Source organism: Prunus avium, chromosome 7 (genome assembly GCF_965620075.1).
Source record: "Prunus avium chromosome 7, drPruAviu1.hap1.1, whole genome shotgun sequence".
Taxonomy (NCBI): domain Eukaryota; kingdom Viridiplantae; phylum Streptophyta; class Magnoliopsida; order Rosales; family Rosaceae; genus Prunus; species Prunus avium.
In genome coordinates this window covers 19046712-19067706 of record NC_142290.1, presented here as the reverse complement: position 1 = coordinate 19067706, position 20995 = coordinate 19046712, and the positions used below count along the sequence as shown (strand labels likewise).

The 20995-nt window shown below is 38.0% G+C and overlaps 5 protein-coding genes across 5 annotated transcripts; 2 read left to right on the top strand and 3 right to left on the bottom strand.

Moving 5' to 3' along the window:
- Window positions 1-319: 319 nt before the first annotated feature.
- LOC148293062 (10 kDa chaperonin 1, chloroplastic-like) lies at window positions 320-19686 on the bottom strand. The gene is made up of 5 exons (XM_088244563.1): window positions 19616-19686; window positions 19206-19299; window positions 19064-19111; window positions 18839-18868; window positions 320-512 (listed from the first exon to the last, which is right to left on the bottom strand). The coding sequence occupies exons 1-5, from the start codon at window positions 19684-19686 to the stop codon at window positions 444-446; spliced, it is 312 nt and encodes a 103-aa protein (XP_088100689.1). The 3' UTR covers window positions 320-443.
- Window positions 1806-4470, top strand: LOC148293066 (uncharacterized). Its single transcript, XM_088244452.1, has one exon. The coding sequence runs from the start codon at window positions 1843-1845 to the stop codon at window positions 4306-4308; it is 2466 nt and encodes an 821-aa protein (XP_088100578.1). The 5' UTR covers window positions 1806-1842; the 3' UTR covers window positions 4309-4470.
- On the top strand, window positions 8306-8905 carry LOC148293065 (uncharacterized). Its single transcript, XM_088256151.1, has one exon. The coding sequence runs from the start codon at window positions 8306-8308 to the stop codon at window positions 8903-8905; it is 600 nt and encodes a 199-aa protein (XP_088112277.1).
- On the bottom strand, window positions 12357-15250 carry LOC148293064 (uncharacterized). Its single transcript, XM_088243881.1, has 5 exons — window positions 14922-15250; window positions 13319-13403; window positions 13113-13208; window positions 12580-13028; window positions 12357-12498 (listed from the first exon to the last, which is right to left on the bottom strand). Exons 1-5 carry the CDS (start codon window positions 15248-15250, stop codon window positions 12357-12359), a joined length of 1101 nt encoding a protein of 366 aa, XP_088100007.1.
- Window positions 15689-17151, bottom strand: LOC148293063 (uncharacterized). The gene is made up of 4 exons (XM_088243971.1): window positions 16414-17151; window positions 16189-16338; window positions 15906-16103; window positions 15689-15793 (listed from the first exon to the last, which is right to left on the bottom strand). The coding sequence occupies exons 1-4, from the start codon at window positions 17149-17151 to the stop codon at window positions 15689-15691; spliced, it is 1191 nt and encodes a 396-aa protein (XP_088100097.1).
- Window positions 19687-20995: the final 1309 nt, after the last annotated feature.

Genomic DNA, 20995 nt, shown 5'->3' with positions numbered 1-20995 from the left:
CTAATCGGATTCGCAATTCCATTTCGAATGCTTTCTATATCAGATTGAACCAACTAAACAGCAAACAAATCTGCTTCAGTTTTTGGTTTAAGTTTTACTATAACTTTTTAAGCTAATCCCAACTGTGGATTTGATCCAACGATCAAGACCTTTTCTCTCAGAAGGTTTTTAAAAATCCAGATGGAAGACCTCCTGTAAAATCATGCCTTCCTCTCCCCACTCCTTCCAATTTCCTACCAATATTTCTAAAGTGTCAACATTGGAGATTAAATAATACAAAAACCCATGCAATCAATGCATATGCAGAAATAGCATGTACTTAACAAATTTGAACTTAATATATAGTTTTGGGAGTTGGAGACACTGCATGGAAAACCATCTTGACAATGAAAAGTTTCACAAAATAATCCTGTAAAACAATGTACCTACCCGTAGCTGAAACTTTATTCAACTACGGCCAGTAATTCACTCTCTTTGCAGAAGCAGTGCCTGCCATCTGTTCCCAAATCCACCTGAGACGTCAAAAATGCATTATCAGTAAAAGAAAATGGCAATCCATAGTGCAAGCATCCATATGCACCCATTGCATGCAACAATTCATAGACCATTTGCACAACATAGACTTCAGTTTATAAAGAAGATAAAAATGTCAGCTCCTTGTTTTACAGTCGGCCATTCTTGGGAGTCAAGACAGAACGTGTGCCAATTTTGTGTCAGAAATGCTCAACACAATAATTGTGCATGCTCTGGAACAGGCACAAGATAAGCTGTGATTGTATCAGACAATCATGCTAGCCAACCGAGATTAGATAGTTGATAATTTTGATGTCATAGCAAATGAAACAAGACAATTGTTAAGTAAATAAGTTCGTTCTATGCCATTTAAGTGTCCAGAAGTTACAACGCACAGGTTAACAATGTGATGGAATATACTCATATAAAACGGTGGAAGTCCTTCATCAATGTTTATTTTAGACTCTTAACATCAGAGCTGTATAATATTTTGGGAAATAGCGGTATATGCCACTGATTTTATAATCTCAATTAAAAATACCACTGCTCCCCAATTTTTGTACAACTATCACCTATAAATATAAAATTATTGTCCACTTATTGCTGAATTTTCACAAGTTCAGAAAGTTTGGTCTCTCTGAGGTCACTCAGCTCTCTCTCTCTCTCTGGCACATCTCTCTTTCTCTTAGGTTTCTGTCTAACGCAGCTCTCTGTGTCTCTCTTGGCTCTCTCTCTCTAGCGCAACTCTGTGTCTCTCTCTTTGCTCTCTTTCCCATAGTGCAGCTCTTTCTCTCTCTCTTTCTCCCTGTATTCGGTCTCTTGCTCTCTGTTTGGAATCGGAACCCCTCCCTTTAGGTATGTCTTCTGAATAGCTGCTTGCAACCTTGAAGCTTTAGTGGATTGCCGACCTCGAAAAGGTAGTGTTGATGGTTATTTTCTTAAAATTAGTGGGATTATGTGAAATGGGTTATAATTTGATTGTTTGGGTTTGTGTTAAATTCGTTTTGGCTTTAATTGCTTTGGGTCAGGTTTTGTTGAATATTCATGCTCAGTCATCTGGGTTTGTACCAATTGCACTTAGATTGGTCTGGATATGTGAATCTTGAGACTTGGGATTTTCCATTTGATGTAGTATATCTGTATAGTGTGATTGCTGATGTGTTACTGGTGTACTGCTGTTGCGTTCCTCTTATTTCACTGTCGTATTGCTGTTATGTTGACGTTATATTGCTATTATATTGTTTTTATATTGTAGTTATATTGCTATTGTATTGTGTGTTTATTGTGGTTATATTGTGTTAATGAAATGTTGTTTTGTCATGGTCAGAAATGGAGACAATTGTTATTCTCGTGTGCTACAATGGAAAATGGGTCACCTCGAAGAAGATGTGCAAATACGAAGGGGGTGAGTCAAAAGGCTTAATAGTTCCACGGACCATCAAATTTGCTGAACTGTTGGACCGTGTGCATCAGATTGGTAATACAAACAGCAGCGAAGACAAGGTTAGCTTAAAATTCTCAGTTTTGCTGGCCTCGAATGAGTGGAAGCACATAAAGATTGAGGACGATGATGATGTAAAATTTTTTATGAAGTACAATTCTGAGGTAACACCTTCAAAACTAGCTCCCTTACTCGTGAGTATAGAAGATAAAGGACTGAGAAATGATGTAGTTGATAGTATGCATATCACGACAGATAGTAGTCGGATGGGTCGTTCTTCAGTTGCCATTGTTGAAAGCAATGAAGTAACTTGGAATAATACAAATGGCACTGATGTGGGAGGTGAAGTAGGGACAGATTTTATGGATATGATTGATTTTAGCGAGGTGGATCAGATGCATGGTGGTGATAATGGTACTGAAAGAAATGAAGTGTCAGTGTACTCTGCCCCTCCTATTTTGGGCTGCTTGAACACATCTGCCCAACTGCCAATAATGCGTTTAGGAGGAGAATTTGAACCCATTCGTGAACATTATTCGAATGAAATAGGTGAACAGAACCGGTACAATGAAGCCGGTGTAAATGATGGAGAAGCTTATTTGGATGGGGGGTTTTCGCGAAGTGATTGGAATCCGAAAATTACAGTTGGGCAAATTTTCTCTACTAAGAAAGCATTGTTGACGGAGTTACAGTTGATGGCATTAAGAGGCCACTTTGAATTTAAGGTGCAATTGTCTTGCACTAAGAGGTTGGTTGTGGTTTGTTGTCAACGTCCATGCCCATGGCGAGTCCGAGCATCGAGATTTGGAGATAACAGCTTCATGATTGTGAGGTGTACAACTGTCCATGAATGTGATTTGAGGGTTGTAAGTGACAACCATCGTCAAGCAACTGCAGCACTTGTAGCCACTTCATTTAAAAGGAAGTTTAAGGATTCTCGGACAATATACACACCAAGTGACATTATGAGAGATGTGAAACACAACTTTGGTTTCAACATCCATTATTCGAAAGCTTGGAAAGCAAGGGAGTTAGCTCTATTGTCCATTAGAGGATCAGCGGAGGAGGCATATTATATCCTTCCAGCTTATTGCTATGAATTGGAGCGTATGAATCCCGGCACAAAAACACACATCCAAACTGATGAGAACAATCACTTTGTGTATTTCTTTATGGCGGTTGGCGCATGTATTAGAGGGTTTCGTTCTTCCATGCGCCCAGTGATAGCCGTGGATGCCACTCATTTAAAATCCAAGTACAAGGGTGTTATGTTTGTAGCAAATGCATTTGATGGTAATCGAAATATATATCCTCTTGCTTTTGGGATCGGGGATTTGGAGACGGATGCATCATGGCATTGGTTTTTCACTAAACTTCATGAAGCCATTGGTGAGTGTCCCAATCTTGTTATTATTTCTGATCGCAATGTTAGCATAGAGAATGTGTGGAACAAAGTTTTTCCAACGGCGCAACATGGCATATGCTTTTATCATATGAAGGGGAACATGAAACGCACTTGCAAGTTGAAAAAGTATGATCACATACTTATGCACTTTGAGAAGGCTGCGAAATCTTATTCCATTGCTGAATTTGATTGTCATTTTCACAAGATCAAGCGAAAGGAACATGTTGCTCAATATCTTGAAGAGGCAGGTTTACATAAGTGGTCTAGAGCTCACATGGATGGACGCCGCTACAATGTAATGACAACAAATATTGCGGAGTCAATCAACTCAGTCCTTAGGTTTGCAAGGATGATGCCAGTGGTTCATTTGATAGGGGAAATTATGAATCTCCTTGTGAAATGGTTCACCGAACGTCGTGACTTGGCTTTGAATTGCACAACAACATTGTGCCCCAATTTTGGAGAGAAGAAGTTGAGGAACAGGTTGGAGGATGCTGCAAGGATGAATGTGGTTAAACTAAATAATGCGCAGTATAATGTTTTGGACGGTTATATGGACGGCCTCGTAGATTTGACGAACAACAGTTGTAGTTGTAGAAAGTTTCAGCTTGAGCAGCTACCTTGCAAGCATGTAGTTGCAGTTTGCCGCTTCTTGAAAGTAAATGTATACTCAAAGGCTTCTCGGTATTACACTCGGAAAACTTGGATGGATGCTTATTCGGATAGCATCTACCCGGTACAGCCTCACGGAAGGTGGGATATTCCTGAAGATGTTCGAAGTCAAGTTGTGCTGCCTCCCATTGCAAGGGTCATGCCAGGCAGACGAAAGAAGTTAAGAATTCCCTCGCAAGGAGAGGGCACCATTAGAAGAAAGTGCTCAAGGTGTGGTTCCGGAGGCCACAATAAAAGCACCTGTAAAAACAATATTCCATTGCGCAATGTATCTTAGACAATATGATTTGTGTTGCTTTGGTAGGTCATGTAAACTTTACTTTTATTTGTGGTGGGTTTCGTGTTATGTTGAATGGGAATTGTTTTAAATTTGCATAATTTGGGTTGCATTGCTACAGCATGCTGTATTGCTTCCAGATTGCTATTTTATTGTACTTTTATTGCACTGGTATTGCTTCCAGATTGCTATTATAATTTGAGTGCGAAATTAAAGGGCCTGGAATGTAATTCCAAAAGGATCCAAAACATTAAAGTTCTTAGAATTCCTTTATTACACAGTTACCCTGATACTCCGACTAAACCTTCTTTTCTGATTACAAATTTGGCGGATGCATAGGCCAGATGTGGGGCAAATACAAGGTGAAATGTCCTATGTGTTTGACTACATATAGTTGTTGAATGAGCATTACGAATGTTAACCCCAATAGATTGCTCATGGCTTGCCAAGAACACTCTTGAATTTATGCAATGTGCCCAAGCCAGTCCCAAAGCTGGACTCACCCGTCTGCCTGATGTGTCCAGGGACTCCAAGTTTCCCAACCTCACCCCATTCACTCCATCATGTGGCCCAATAAAATCCACCACTTGGTTGGTGACAACCACCGCCAACCCAAACTTATTTGCTAAACCCTTCAATGTCCCAGATATGTTGAAGAACATTTCCGACCGCCGTTTCAAATCTGCCGGTGTTGTCTGATACTGTGATCGGAACAATGCAGCAATGGAATCAACGACAATGAGTTTGACAGGTAGGCGGGTGTGATCAATGGCAATAAATGCTTCTATGTCTCCAAGGACATGGATGAGTTCTTGAGCATCATGAACACCACGAACATATATGTCTTCCAATGGCTCCAACCTTATTAAGTTGGGGTATGATGCATGATAAAGGTTGCCTAGTTGTTGCAATCGACGAAATGAGAAGCTAAATTCTGTGAATATGTAGACGGAGGAGCCCCCTAGTCCGCCATGTGAGGGTGGGAGCTGAGCTCGTACCGTAAGTTGGAGACAAAGCTGCGTCTTCCCGGAACCACTCTCCCCTACCCAATTCTGTTATGGAGTTGCAGGGTATCCCACCCCCCAAGCAATGATCTAGTAGTGGGCATCCAATGGATAATTTAGGGGTTGAAAGAGGAAGGAGCATGAGGTTTTGGGGTGTCATGTTTGTGTAATTTAGGGGGGGATGTGATGGTGCTACAAGGCATGCATTATATATAGAGAGTTCATTTTTAAGGTCTGTAATGTAGGCCATATGTCTTTTAAGGGATGTATACTTCATCCTTTTTCCAGGTTGTAATTACTTAATAATTTTGTTCTTGACTTTTTTAGGACCAAATAATTTGAAACATATTCTGATGCAGTACATACTGTAATACGATCATATTGTAACTCTATCACCTCTGTATTGTACCCGTATTGACATAATATTGCCATTATACGCATGTTTATTGTATAGTTATTGCTGCTATATCGCCACTGAACTGGACACCGATAAACTGTGTATGCACAAATACAAAAAGAGGCATGATCATTCCATAAAATCCTATTTCCAAACTTACATAATACAACAACACGCCACCCCATGGTTACATAATACAAAAAGAGGCCACCTCATAGTTCCATTTCCCTGCTATTGACAAATTCGAAGTTTGCATACTCTTCAAGTGCGGCGACCACGACCCATGAAATTCATGACCCCGGCCACAGTGATGTTGGCCCAGTTTCCTGCTGGATCCACTATTTTTGCAAACTTACGAAATAGTTCAAATCCCCTTTCCACTTGTTGTTGCTTCAACTTGGCCATTTCTTCTGATTCCTTGAATACCATAATTGCAGTGGTATGGCCAATTTCAATTTTTCGTTTGATTGCCTTTATATGTACGAGATGCATGCGGGCATGATAACGAGAGCGAATTGTGCGCTTTCTTATGACATCCCATCTAGCTTGGCCCTCCACAATTTTTGATACTATGTCTGCATGACGATTTTTCCAAAACATGGTATTGCCTCGACATTGCTGCATGCCATGGACCAAGTCTGCAGTGAGTGAATTGGGTGAGTTGGCTTCTGTTTCAGTCTCCCCTCCTTCAGTAATTGAAAGCGTTGGGTTTGGTGTGAGGTTATGGTCCATCGTCTTTGTTATTTAATGTAGGCTGGTGTATGACTTCATTGGAAAAAAGGGGGACTAAATGCGATGTGAGTGAAATCAGTGGGGAAGGTAATGGCTGCAAGCAGGAGTTAATGTGATGGAAGCTTTCATTTCAAACAGCTGGGTTGATTAATATAGGCAGGTTTTAATGACCTGGAGTAACAGAGAGAGTTAGTGGCGGGAGGGATTAGGTGGAGCCATTGGCGGGAGGGCTTCGCGGGAGTGTTAGGCGGGATAGTATTGGGCGGGAGTTATTACCCAGTTCACTGTATGCCTTTTTGTCATATATTTCTATTTTGGATGTTCCGAACTTGGTCATTTTCCCATTATGTAATTCAAAAAAGGGATTTGCCTATTTGCCTAATTGATCAACTCATTCAAATTGACCAATATGGTTATTGTCTTATTTCTCATTTTAGCAATCTCAATTCGTTTCCATTTTTCAAATTTTCCTATTTTCCATCTGTCATCCAATTAGGCAATTTTCCAATTATCCAATTTTTCATTTTTTGTGCCTATTTTATCCTATTTTGCAATTTCCCAAGTTTCCTTTTGTTCTATTTCCAGTTTTCCAATTTTTTAATGTTCCTATTTTCCCATTATGTAATTAAAAAAAGTTGCCTACTTTGCGTAATTGAGATAGTAATTCAAAGTGTCCAATATGGTAATTGTCTTATTTCCCATTTCCACAATTTCAATTCGTTTCCAATTTTCCTATTTTCCATGTGTCCCTGTTTCCTATTTCCATTTATCCAATTTTCTGTTTTTGTCCAATTATCCAATTGTTCTATTAACCAATTTTCTTTTTTCCAATTGGCCTATTTTCTAAGTTTCCTTTTTTTCCTTTTTCCTTTTTCCAATTTTCCAATTTTCCATTTTGCTAACTTTCCTTTTGTTCTATTTCCAATTTTGCTATTTTCCAAGTTGCCTTATTTGCTATTTTTCAATTATCCAGGTATCCAATAGTCCAATAGTCCAATAGTCCAATTTTCCAATTATCCAATTATCCAATTTTCCAATTATCCAATTTTCCAATTATTCAAATTTCAATTTTCCAATTTCCGAATTTGCCTATTTTCCAACTGTCCTTTTTCCCTATTTCCTATTTGCCTATTTTCCAAGTGTCCTTTTTTCCTTTTTCCATGTTTCCAAGTGTCCTTTTCTCCTATTTCCTAGTTTCCTAGTTTCCTCTTTCCAATTTTCGTTTTTTCCTATTTCCAATTTTCCAATTTTCCAAGTTTCCATTTTTTCGTATTTCCGATTTTCCAATTTTCCAATTTTGCAATTTTCCTTTTGTTCTATTTCCAATTTTCCAATTATCCAAGTTTCCTTATTTCCCAATTTCCAATTTTGCACTTTTGCTAATTTGCTATTTTGCTATTTTCCAATTTCCCATTAAGGTTTGCATTTTTTCGTTTGTAAGCCAATTTTATTGTTGTTAATGTAATGCTGTATTGCTGTAAATTACAGCCAAGGAGTTAATGGTGTAGTTTGCAATCCCATCAATTTAATGCACCCACTACATACCCATTATATGAACCTTCCTATATATAACTGCAACATAGGCAGCTTAATTGACGGGAAAGGTAAACTTTCATATCAGTCTGACTGAAAGGCAAAGGCAAACATTCATATCAGTACTTGATATCAGTCTTACTCAAAGGCAAACAGTCTCCACATTCATATCAGTACTTCATATCAGTCTTACTCAAAGCCAAACATTGTCCACTAAAGCTAACCATATTGTCGTTTACAACTTGACACAGAATCTACGTTTATTTGTTTTGTTGCAGTCGGCAGCTGTGATTTGTAGTACTTCAATACTTCAATACTTCAATACTTCAACATGTCGGATGTACGGCCTCCAAACGACCAAGTCAGTTACCCGGGGGACCTGCCGTGGCATGTGCCATTCCCATCTCCACCGCTGACTCCGAAGCATGATCCCACTTCATCTGGAAGTGAGGCCGAGAGCACTGATCCGCTTGACCAAATATCTGCGGTCAAGCACGAGCTCCAATATTTGTCAAAGGCAACAGATTGGTGGGAGACCAAATGCGATCTGGATGGCCAAGTTATGGGAAACTTGGCCAACAAGTTGAACAAAGCATTTGCTGGAGAAGTTAAGCAAACTCTAAAAGCAAAAAGTCGGAGCAAAAAGTTAGAGTTGTTGAAGTTGAAATTGGAACAGCGAAAGAAAGATGCCGTCGAAAAATTCACAAAATCTGAAGAATATAACCATGAAATGGTTGAATGTTTCAACAACGGCTTTGAAATGTTCCGAGATTATGCTTCGGTCATCTCACCAAACTACAAGTGGAGTGAAATTGATGTAGCTGGTGTGTGGGAGGTGCTGAATATGGGTGCTGAGGGAATGGCTCATCATACTCTCGTGCATGCAGCGAGGACAAAGGACAAAGACATGGATCTTTTGATGGACCTGTAGAAGGTTCGGGGGCGATTTGTTTTGCATCTGTGAAATGTATTCTCTAATGGATGTGTGTGTATTGTATGTAGATAAACTTACTATTGCTCTAATATTGCATGTATATTGCTTAATATTGCATTTGTATTGTATATATAGTGCTTGACTATTGCTACCCTATTGTATGTATATTGTAAAACTATTGCTATCGTATCATCCACATATTGTATCAGTATTGGCTCTATAGTGACTGTATATTGTTGTTATATTGCTATTATATCGTATGTCAATGGCATTTGGTCTAATAACAGTCCACTTCGTTCAAAGTTATCTTGATTTCAAATATCACGGACACGACAATTGTTATCCATCCTTATATTTCCCAAGTTTCCTTTTGTTCTATTTCAAGTTTACCAATTTTTCAATGTTCCTATTTTCCCATTATGTAATTAAAAAAAGTTGCCTGCTTTGGCTAATGGAGAAAGTAACTAATATTGTCCAATATGGTAATTGTCTTATTTCCCATTTCCACAATTTCAATTCGTTTTCCATGTGTCCCTGTTTCCTATTTCCATTTATCCAATTTTCTGTTTTTGTCCAATTATCCAATTGTTCTATTAACCAATTTTCTTTTTTCCAATTGGCCTATTTTATAAGTTTCCTTTTTTTCCATTTTCCAATTTTCCAATTTTCCAATTTACTAACTTTCCTTTTGTTCTATTTCCAATTTTGCTATTTTCCAAGTTGCCTTACTTGCTATTTTTCAATTATCCAGGTATCCAATAGTCCAATAGTCCAATTTTCCAATTATCCAATTATCCATCCAATTTTCCAATTTTCAAATTTCCACTTTGCGAATTTGCCTATTTTCCAACTGTCCTTTTTTCCTATTTCCTGTTTCCAATTTTCCAATTTTCATGTTTTCAGAGTTTGTTTTTTTTCCTGTTTCCTATTTTCCAAGTTTCCTTTTGTTCAATTTCCAATTTTGGAAGTTGCGTTATTTTTCAATTACCCAATTTTCCAATTTTCCAAGTGTCCTTTTATCCTATTTCCTACTTTCCTTTTTTCCTATTTCAAATTTTCAAATTTTCGAATTTGCTAACTTTCCTTTTGGTCTATTTCCAATTTTGCTATTTTCCAAGTTGCCTTATTTGCTATTTTTCAATTATCCCGGTATCCAATAGTCCAATAGTCCAATAGTCCAATAGTCCAATTATCCAATTATCCAATTATCCAATTTTCAACTTTCCAATTTGCGAATTTGCATATTTTCCAACTGTCCTTTTTTCCTATTTCCTATTTCCATTTTTCCAATTTTCCTTTATTCCAATTTTCATGTTTTGAAAGTTTCTTTTTTTTCCTGTTTCCTATTTTCCAAGTTTCCTTCTGTTCAATTTCCAATTTTGGAAGTTGCTTTATTTTCCAATTACCCAATTTTCCAATTTTCCAAGTGTCCTTTTATAGTCAAACAATATGGGTAGAATATTTTCATATATATTTCATTCTCTGAAATGAGGTATTTATAATACAGGTTACAAACCCTAGTAGGGTGACCTGTAGTAATAAGTGGAATCCTAATTACATAATATCTATACAAAAGGAAATATAAATAAAACCCAAATAGAATAGGATTTATTCTACTCGCCAACATTTATCCTATGTCCTACTTTCCTTTTTTCCTATTTCCAATTTTCCAATTTTCCAATTTTCCAATTTTCCAAGTTCCCATTTTTCCGTATTTCGGATTTTCCAATTTTCCTTTTCTTCTATATTTCCAAGTTATAAATTTTCCAAGTTTCCTTATTTCCCATTTTCCAAGTTTGCAGTTTACATAGTCCTATTTTGGGTTGAAATCCACAATTTCCAATTTCCCATTAAGGTTTGCTTTTTTCGTTTGTAAGCCAAATTTATTGTTGTTAATGTAATGCTCTACTGCTTCTTCGTTTTCCCTTCGCGGGATAGTACTGTTAAGCTTCGGTGACGATTTATTTTGCATGTGTAAAATGTAGTCTGTAATGGATGTGTGTGTATCGTATGTAGATTCACTTAATATTGCTGTTATATTGTATGTATATTGTATGTTTATTGCTTCATATTGCATTTGTATTGTATATATAGTGTATTCATATTGCGACCTTATTGGATGTATATTGTTATATTTTTTCTATCGTATTATCCTTCTATTGCTCTAATATTGCCTCTATAGTGCATGTATATTGGCCTGATATTGCTATTATATCATATGTCCATGTCATTTGGTGTAGTAAGGTTGAAAACAAGAATGATTTTTGGCATGCTTGGTCCAAATAGAAGACAAAAGAAAATCCATTACACTAACCGTTTTAGATGTCCTTCCAAGACCAGTGTGAAGTATCCTAGGATGGTACCGTAGAACTCTAGGTCCATGCGGAATTTGATATTTCTAACCAATTTGCTTGTTCTCGGACGAAGAAACAAAAATATTCATAATAATACACGGTGTGATTTCAATTGTTTCAAACGATTGATGTCAAAACTGTTTGTTTGCCATTATAAGGGCATCTCTCACACAATTAAGCCCACAAAATAAAGTAAACATGCTATAAGCTCCACAATAGTATTTACTTCATCTCCATAATCAGAATAATGGGGGATAAAAAAGGCCGGAGAAGTACATGAAATGAAAAACAACTTGGCCGTGACTGTGAGATTGTGTACATAAAACTTCGAACAACCTAACCAATTAAAGCTAAGGCATCTCATACGTATGCCCACAGAAAATAACAGTGTATGGTCATCTTCTTTACAATATTGCAATCAACACTTGGTTGAGACCGACCTGCAAAAACAACTGGGTGAAGTACATAGATAGAGTTTATGAATGTCAGTTCCAGAAAGAAGACGTATGTTAATTTGTAACTACCACCGAGTCAGTTCATAGTGCCAAGCCAATAACAACATAATGCTACGCACAAAAGTAGAATTGCGGCCGACATTATTTCAAACGAACTAAGTCAAAACTAAATTCAGAAATATGAAGAAAGCTGTATGCTTCAGTAAGTCCACTAACAGATTCCCAGTATAGGAAATGGAATTTTACCTATATCACATAAATTGCAAACAAAACCACAGACAGATAATGTGAACAATGGCTACAAAAGCATCCATAAAGAGCAACAATATTTATATATGGAGGTGTACAAAATAGGTAACCTTCAAAATCGAAACAGTGTGTGTGCCATGTAAGGCAATTACCCACTGCTTTTAGACTGTACAATATTACACCTCACATTATACAGCAGGGGCAAAGACCCGGGTTGCTACACATAATAACTAAACCTAGTAGCTCTAGCAAAAACGCAGGAATTTCCAGCAAAGCATCCACGTCTGCATCTTCATATAAAGGAGTTCCTTTGCATAATTAATCAGCACAGTCAATTCCCAAGTCCTAAGTCCACAGTCAACAAAATTCACAGACATGAAGACATATACCTCATACATATGCCTCCCCCCTTAAACCCTCTATTGCAAGCTTCAGTCTGTAATATTTGCTCTTCAAAGGGTCAATTGTTGTTAACGAAATCCCAGCACTGAGATGCTCCAAGAATTTTACCGTCATGATTCCGCAAGACGCACTGTCAAGCCAATAAGTTGGGAAATTAGAAATGCATTTATGTAAAATATTTTCTAAACTCGACTAAATTAACAAACCTTACCCATCTCGTTGTTGTGGCACATCTCCAATGGTGCAAACTGAGAATGCCGTAAAGCGTGACATCTGCAGCCCCCTTTGCTTAACGTCTTCAAGCTCAGAAGCTTCATAAAAGTGCATTTCAAACAGCACTCGTGCCAGCGTCTCGGAAATAGGGCGAAGCAGTCCAACTGGCTTCTTTGTGGCGGTAAAATCAGAGTACGAGTCATACACAGTTGCAGTATGATTGACGAAATCAAGTTCGATTGCAACCCAGTGGGCCCCTTTCAGATTATATGGAAAATACACCTTCCTAACTTTTGTCCAAGCTTGGCCATACCCGTGTTGCCACGTACCGCGCACATAGTGATGTATATTGTTCAATTTGCTGGGTGTAAGCTCACTGATGTTTGCAGCAGCTGCCTTCTTCGCTCCACGTGTCTTGCCAGTCGCTTTCACCGGCTCTAGAAATTGCTGCACACATTGAAATGAAGGCATATTACATAATGACAACCAAAAGCAAATGAAGCAGTGAATGTCAAATGGTAACATGTTGACCTGCAAGCAACAATCAGCCGTTGTCCAGTGAGTTCCAAATACCAACGGATGCGCAAGTTGCCTTTTCCGGATGAGAAAGGTTGCCATGTCCAAGTGCTGAAAGTTCACGTATATAATGTGAGCACACTTTCATACAACTATACACTTAATAAAGGTTAGAAAACATTTGAAGTATCGTAATAAAGTAGAGATTTGTGTATTCTTACCCTTGAGCTAATCCATTCCGTATCATCGATCAATTTGTAGAAAAAATCAGCGCCCACCGAACATGATTCCAACTGCACCTCCGCACTACAAGAGGCAAAAACGTAAATTCCCGATCAGAACTTAGCTGGTAACAGTTTTCACAACATATATAAAATAATATTGTCCCATTTAAAATAAAAGTTTTCATAACTTAGGCAGAAACATAAATTCCCATTTCAAATTGTTTATATTGTAAAATATTAGTCGTATACATGCTGTCAAATTATACTATAAGCACATTGGGCCGTGAGCAATCAATAACATGGCCGTCATGCAGAGGCCCTACGGGCAGAAGTTGAAATCCGGCTACAGTCCGGCTACAATGAGGGAGTTATATATGGGCCTTACGTGAGACAAATAATGAATTGACTTATATGTAGCAATTAGGTGAGACAAATATAGAATTCTTGGTAAGTAGGAAGCTACTTCACTGGGGAGTGGAATAATTTTGCCTCAATTGTAACAAAACTTTCAAATTGTATATATAAATATGAAGAAACATGATAAAACAGAAAACTAAAAAATTGTTGCATTTTATCTCCATGTTTTAGTGCCCAATCATCTTGACTTTATTTGTCTCCATTTTTGTCCCCTTGAGGACCAATTGAGTATTCTTAGGTAAACTACTTATCTCTGGCCCAGTTTCTCAGCCTTCAAATTGTAACGACAACCAAGCAATTCTATTTGTCTTCTATTTCAACAGTGTTTGTCTTCACTTCAAATGTGACCGTAAGTTGAATTCTTTGTTCGAGTAATAATTTGTTTTAGATTAAGAAACTCTTTGAACACATAACCATAATCCAACAGGTAACTGCCATATACACTTTAAAAACATCCTCGACTGCATTAATATTTTTTTAAATGAATAGAAACGTTTTATTGATAATCAAGAGGAAAAAACCTCGATTAAACAATGAAAAGGAAAACTCCAGAACAACTAAAGAAAATGTAGGCAGCTATGACTGAAGATAAAACTATAGGAAGAAAACAAGACTTTAGGTAACATCATCTTAAGACAGCAGCCATGTCTCTCAAGTTTATAGAGTAATGATAATCCTTGAACTGCCTAGAACCCGATGCCCAAAGAGAAGCCCGCAATTTAACTCTATCCCATAACTCCTCAGCCCTTACTCCTAACTGACCGTGACAAAATCTTCGATTGCCCTCCATCCAAATGTTCCAGATCCTCAACTGCATTAATATCACTGAGGAAAGACACTAGCAGAGTCGAGGAACATGAGGAACATAACATGGAGGAGAAGACCAGATGCCATGGGCGGAAGGAGCCGCTATTACAACCTCTTCTAAATCTGTTTTATTGTCTTCTTTTGAGTCTAAATGTTATAATAATAAACTACAATTCAAAATTTCTTAGTACCTATATTTAACAAAATACATTTCACAGCAGCAGTCAATATGTTTTTTTGCTTTAACAAAGTCTGAATTTTGTTCATCACAAATATACACATGTATATTAAAGTGAACTTGGTAATTCTCTCATTTCTATATCAGCACATACTAGCATAACATGAACATTGGATTTTGAAGGTAAAGAATCCTAACCTGATCTCGTTTTTCCAGCCAATGCAAAACTCCATTACTGCCTTCACATCTTCAATGGGAAGGGGTTTTGATGGATCAAAACTTGGCGGGGTTTCAGTCGCATCCGACACACTCATCGTCCTCTTCTTCCTCAACGGATCAGTAAATGGACTACACAAACTGTGGGACGGACGCTTCTGTCTACAGCCTTTACCTTTCTCTTCTTTTGTTTCAACACTTTTAGACCCTTCTCCATCACCAGCCTTACTCACTTTGGGTATACTTGGAGGATTGATCGGACCTCCCGATGCCATACTATCACTTATTTTCCAATCTTCTAATAAAAACATCAGTCTTTTGCAGATTTCGTCACACCCGGCCACATCTTCCGGGGTAGGCAGCTTCTCGAGAAGTGCATGCTCAGCTGCTTCATGCACTTCTAAGTGAGGAACGGACGTGACCATTTGTGCCTCTTCGACTACCAAGGCTGCGGATGGTTCGGCTCCATCACCGGGGATTTTTGTTTCCATTGCTGCCGGTTCTATATGCGGACTACCATAGTCATGTAATGGTCCTTCATTCATATGAGGACTACGGAGGTCCTCATGTCCTTCCCCACCCTCATTCAACCCACTACTTATTTTTTTCAGCTGCTCTATCTCCCCCTTGAAATACTGTTCCATGGAAGCTAGGCTCTTGCCAAAATCCTCCACTGACTTTTTATATTTTGCAGACTCTGTCTCACGTTTCAAGGACTCCGTCCGTACAATTTCTTCCAACTGATGCACTCACTTGCGAAGTCCTCGATTCGAATCGGCTACTTTGGCCAATTCATCCTTTGTCCTTTCAAACTCAGGCTTCAAACAGCGTAAATCAGTGGACGCGACTTTACCCTGCATTAAGTTATAACGCAAATGTTACAATATTTCGAAAATATTTCCCATCAACAGCAGTTTATTTCCTATTGTATTATGACGTATATATTGGAAAAAATGTAATGCTTGCCTTAGAAGACGATGGACGGCTAGCAGTTTCAGCAATGTCCTCGTCTTTTTCTTGCACAGAGGCAGAAGTGCTGGTTTTCGGTTCTTCATCATCGCCAAACAACTCAACAACTTCTTCAGTGTCGTCAACATCGTCACCCCAACTCCAATACGGCTGCTGCTTCTCAATTACAGATGGGCGGAGAGGTTGCACATCAACCTGCAATTTAGAGAGACAAAAAACATATTATTAAACCTATAATTTGAATCAGAAGCATAACATTAGTATTATAAACAGAACTAACCTCTGCATTTTCAAAGACTTGACTCATGACTTCGTGAAAACGAGGCAAACTATTGATTCTCCATTGTACTATACGAGGGACTTGGGCATTCTGTTCGCGCACAACGATATGCAATGCAGCGAATGCTGGAAACACCTCAAAAGCCCATATCTGTTTTCAAGAAAAATATATCAATCACTGTAAACAAAGTAAATGGAACTTATACATAAACGAATATTTCCTCACCTGAAGTGCAAAGCCAAATCCTTTTATGTGGTACTCCCTTGGTCTACCACTTGCCATTGTCTTGGATTGCTTTGCTGATTTTTGGGTTTTTAAGGCTTTCTGGGGCACTTTGACTCGCTGGTACTCTGCGCACAGTGCCCTCAACAATGACGAATTTGTCTTGGCATATGACACAGCACCCCACGGATACTTCTGGAAGTCTTCAACATCTTCGGCCAATTTCAAGTAGCGCATGTCAATGTTGACATGCTTTTCACTGCCCAACAGCACAAAAACAGCGAAATATAACAGCCCAAACTTGAAGACGTCCTCCTCATCACTGCAGTCGATGAAGGCTTGTTCGAGTTCGGAAAGGCTGACCGTTTTATTGTTGCAGAAATACTTCTTCTTCAATGAGCAGTTGTCATTAGTTGCAGTCGGAATGAAGGGAAGCTTTCCAAACTGCTGCGCTGTGAACTGTATGACCTTGTTGCCAACGATGAATTTGATCCCGTTGACTTGAGAAACTGTCCTCGGGTCTGCCTTTCTCAACAACAAGCCATGGATAATTTGTGTTGTCCACTTCAGGTCCTCAATTACTAACAAATGGCCAAAACAACTGTCCTTGAACCTTTGTAACTGTTGCCCACTAAATTTGTCCTTAATTGTACAGATCGCTGTTTTTGTATGGGAAAGGGTCAACGCCTTTCCCTGGATTTTTTCATCCGCAGCAATCATCAACTTTGCTTTCGAGACCATATTTCCCTACACACCACCATTATACAAATAATTTCAAGCCTTTTAAATATACACAATTACAAGCAATAAACACACAATACAGATGCATCTCATGGCAATATGCACTAGATATATCAGTGATAAACCTACAATACAGCCCCAATAGAACTTTATATGCATTTCATGTTTGTTCACCAATGGCCCATGACAGAAAAAATACACATTCATTGTGGAATCAACCCTTATCTTTTCTCTCCACAAGTCTTGCTCTTATATTTTCCCATTTCCTTCTCTTATATTTTCCAATTTCCTTATGTTACATTTTCTGTCCACAAGCCGTGCTCTTATATTTTCCCACGTCCTTCTCTTATATTTTATCTTCAAAAGGCTTCCTACAAAAGTTTTTCCCATTTCATACACCTACAAGTGCAAAAAATAGGAAAAACTTTTGACTACAAAGTAACTACGGAGTGAAGTGAAGTGAAGCCTATCGTCCAATTTGACACAGCGGGGTAATAATGACACATTGTGCAGAAAAACATCATTTTATTTCAAACAAACAATGTAATTCATAAGCAGTGAACAGTGTGGATATCAAAGATAATTTAATCCCAATTGCCATTAGTTAAACCTCAAACTAAATATGTTGTGTATTCCAGGTTGATTCAGACATTGTTACATGTCAATAAATCAAGAAGTTGCGTTACGTAACCACAAAAAACATGCTGAGAAATGAGAGGCATCACAAAAAACAGAAATCTAACCTCAGGGAGTCTGACAACAAAATATTTTATGTAGTCCCGTCCGCTATTCTTTACAATATTCTCCAAAAGATAAAGTTATGGTGACTTCTGCTCACTAGAAACCTGCAAATTCGTTTCTACAATTAGATACGAAACACTAGTTACATCCAATATTGTTTGAACAAATAAGTCACTGATAAACCAACGGCCTAACACGAAAATGCTTCCCGAATGAGAAGGGAAATGGGAAGGAGCTGCTATTTCAGTATAGGCTCTTCAAATCCATTTAAAAGATAGCACAAGCAACACATCTGCAGGTACTCTAACTTCTAAACTAGCCCATTGTGCACCAAAAACTAATATACATCCCCGCATATGGTTCTTTGCCCTTTGTTTACACATTCAATATTCCTCCCCAAACTGAAATTCCAAATAATCACAACAGAATATGAAAAACAAAGATAACTTATCCATATCCAATATGCAACCCTGAACCCTGAAAAACCCCTAAACCCTATACCCATTTCAGAGAACTCACTAAACCAATTTCAGAGAAAGCCCTAAACCCTAAACCAATTTCAAACAAACCCATAAACCCTAAGCCGTAAGAAAATGTCGATCAACAGTACCTGGTTCAGGTAATCGATGGCATGCATCTTCAATTAACGGATTCCGCTGGCAGAGGAAGAGAGAAGAGAGAGTGAGACCTCAGCGACCAGAGACTGAGAGCGCGAGAGACGGAGCCAAACAGAGACAGAGCGAGACGGAGCCAAAGAGAGACCTGATCGCGAGAGGTGATTTACAGAAAAAGTGTTAGCTGAGCAATAAGTGTACAATAATTTTATATTTATAGATGTTAGTTGTAAAAAAAATTGGGAGCTGGTGGTATTTTTAATTGAGATTATAAAATCAGTGGCATATACCGCTATTTCCCTAATATTTTCAACTGAATCAATTCTACTTACCTCATATGCATTTATGTCCGCGAAAAGAACCTGCAAAAGGATAAGGATTCAAAATTCAGATGACATGGTAAGCACCTAAATCACTACTTGGAAATAAACCATTAAACAACAAAAAACTTCACTAGCTCAGAAACTTATTGTCTAAGCAACAATATATGTCACAAATCAACATTATTTCAGACCAGAAGACAGTTGCCATTATTTGAGAATGTTTTAATTGCTCACCTTCTTTCCAGCCTTGACTTCCCCAACCTCAGCACCAACAGAAAGAATCTGAGAATAACAATGCTCGTTAGAATATCCTGATATTCAACTTGTTACTTCAAAAAAAAAATTAATCATAACGAGACAGAAACAGTAGGCATACTACTCCCATAAGATACCGCTCAAATTTAACGGCTGATTTGGGCAGCAAAACTCCTCCAGCTGATTTCTGTGGCATAAGAAAATTTGTTATGACGCTAATATTAACAGATAAGGTACACAAGTAACACCAACGCAATATATTTCAAAAATGCAGAATTTCAAATCAAAATAGATATTTCTCCATGATCTAATAAGAAGAAGAAGAAAAATACAAACAATGAGGTCAATTTTAGAACCCACTGTTCCCAACTAACCGCCATCAATCAACATGCAACCTCTTGATATCATTCAAGAGACAAACATACAAAAGGAAAACCAAAGAATAAGTAAAAAATGAAATATTAAAAAACTTTATAATTTTGAATGGAATCCCATTGTAACCAACCATAAGATAATCGTCCCCTCAAAAACCATGAATCAAAAATATTTGTCATAAGTACAGCCAACAAGGACTTGGTGCAACGTAGGCCATTTTTTGCCATTGTTGACAAATTGAAAGCACTCATAAGATCCTTTGGAGAATGTGGTCATAAGAAATTAATACGGTGATCAATATGCTTTTGGGACATTGGCTTAGTAAAGAAATAGAGAGTCTGAGATGCATGTAACCATTACTGACTACTCATAACTAGTCAAGTCCGCCTAACACCATTACAAACTTATTCATAACTAAGACAGATTTTTATTTATTTTTTGGTGGGGGGGGTAAGATTTTTATCCCTCAGATCAAATGGGGTGGCTTTTGTCTCTTTGATCACATGAGGGCACACGTAATCAACAATCATGACTTAACTTTCAGATCATGTGCCTCATGTTCAAGCCAACCTTCTCAAGACTTCGGTCAGATAATTGCCCACCTAACAGAGACACAGCCAGCATAAACACGCAATGGGCAATATAACTCAAATTGCCACTAGTCTGAGTCCTTTAACTAAGGCAAGCCAATCAAAATTAATAACTTCTCAAACCATTACAGTTCAAGCTCAAATCCTTGTTGGCATTCAAGAACTGTAGTTGAACTCAAGCCCACCTTAACACAATATAACCACAATAACCAGGCAATACAATGGCAATATCACAGCAATATAACAGCAATATAATGGCAATATAACAGCAACGTAACAGCAATACGATAGCAAAATAACACAAACACAACAGCAGTACACCACTAACACAGCAGTGAACCAGAATTCATCAGAATCACACTATACAGATCTACTACATCAAATGGAAAATCCCAAGTTTCAAGATTCACATATCCAGACCAATCTAAATGCAATTGGTACAAACCCAGATGAATGAGCATGAATATTCAACAAAACCTAACCCAAAGCAATTAAAACCAAAACGAATTTAACACAAACCCAAACAATCAAAATATAACCCATTTCACATAATCCCACTGATATTAAAAAAATAACCATCAACACTACCTTTTCGAGGTCGGCAATCCACTAGAGCTTCAAGGTTGCAAGCAACTATTCAGAAGACATACCTAAAGGGAGGGGTTCGCGATTCCAAACAGAGAGCAAGAGACCGAATAGGGGGAGAAAGAGACATAACGAAGCTAGAGAGAGAAAGAGTTGCGCTATAAGAAAGAGAGCAAAGAGAGAGACACAGAGTTGCGCTAGAGACAGAGAGAGCCAAGAGAGACTAATGTACGCAACAGGAACTAATTGGCTATCAAAACCACCAAAAATGGGATTACTAATAAAAGCTTCCTCTACAAACAAATTCTAGATCCAAAATTAATGAAAATTCAGAACCAAAATTGCATCAAACATCACAGCT

Bases quoted from the DNA above. Each gene is read 5' to 3' on its own strand.
- LOC148293066 (XM_088244452.1), top strand. From the start codon at position 1,843: ATGGAGACAATTGTTATTCTCGTGTGCTACAATGGAAAATGGGTCACC.
- LOC148293065 (XM_088256151.1), top strand. From the start codon at position 8,306: ATGTCGGATGTACGGCCTCCAAACGACCAAGTCAGTTACCCGGGGGAC.
- LOC148293064 (XM_088243881.1), bottom strand. From the start codon at position 15,250: ATGTTTTTATTAGAAGATTGGAAAATAAGTGATAGTATGGCATCGGGA. The intron at 13,404-14,921 runs GTTAGGATTCTT...TGCCTCTTGTAG, and splicing joins GGCTGGAAAAACGAGATCAG to TGCGGAGGTGCAGTTGGAAT. The intron at 12,499-12,579 runs GTAAGGTTTGTT...TTGGCTTGACAG, and splicing joins GTGCCACAACAACGAGATGG to TGCGTCTTGCGGAATCATGA.
- LOC148293063 (XM_088243971.1), bottom strand. From the start codon at position 17,151: ATGGTCTCGAAAGCAAAGTTGATGATTGCTGCGGATGAAAAAATCCAG. The intron at 16,339-16,413 runs GTGAGGAAATAT...TCTTGAAAACAG, and splicing joins GATTTGGCTTTGCACTTCAG to ATATGGGCTTTTGAGGTGTT. The intron at 16,104-16,188 runs GTTAGTTCTGTT...TCTAAATTGCAG, and splicing joins AAGTCTTTGAAAATGCAGAG to GTTGATGTGCAACCTCTCCG.
- LOC148293062 (XM_088244563.1), bottom strand. From the start codon at position 19,686: ATGGCAAAAAATGGCCTACGTTGCACCAAGTCCTTGTTGGCTGTACTT. The intron at 19,300-19,615 runs GTTTTTGAGGGG...TGTTAATATTAG, and splicing joins ACAAATATTTTTGATTCATG to CGTCATAACAAATTTTCTTA. The intron at 18,869-19,063 runs GTGAGCAATTAA...ATCCTTTTGCAG, and splicing joins AAGTCAAGGCTGGAAAGAAG to GTTCTTTTCGCGGACATAAA.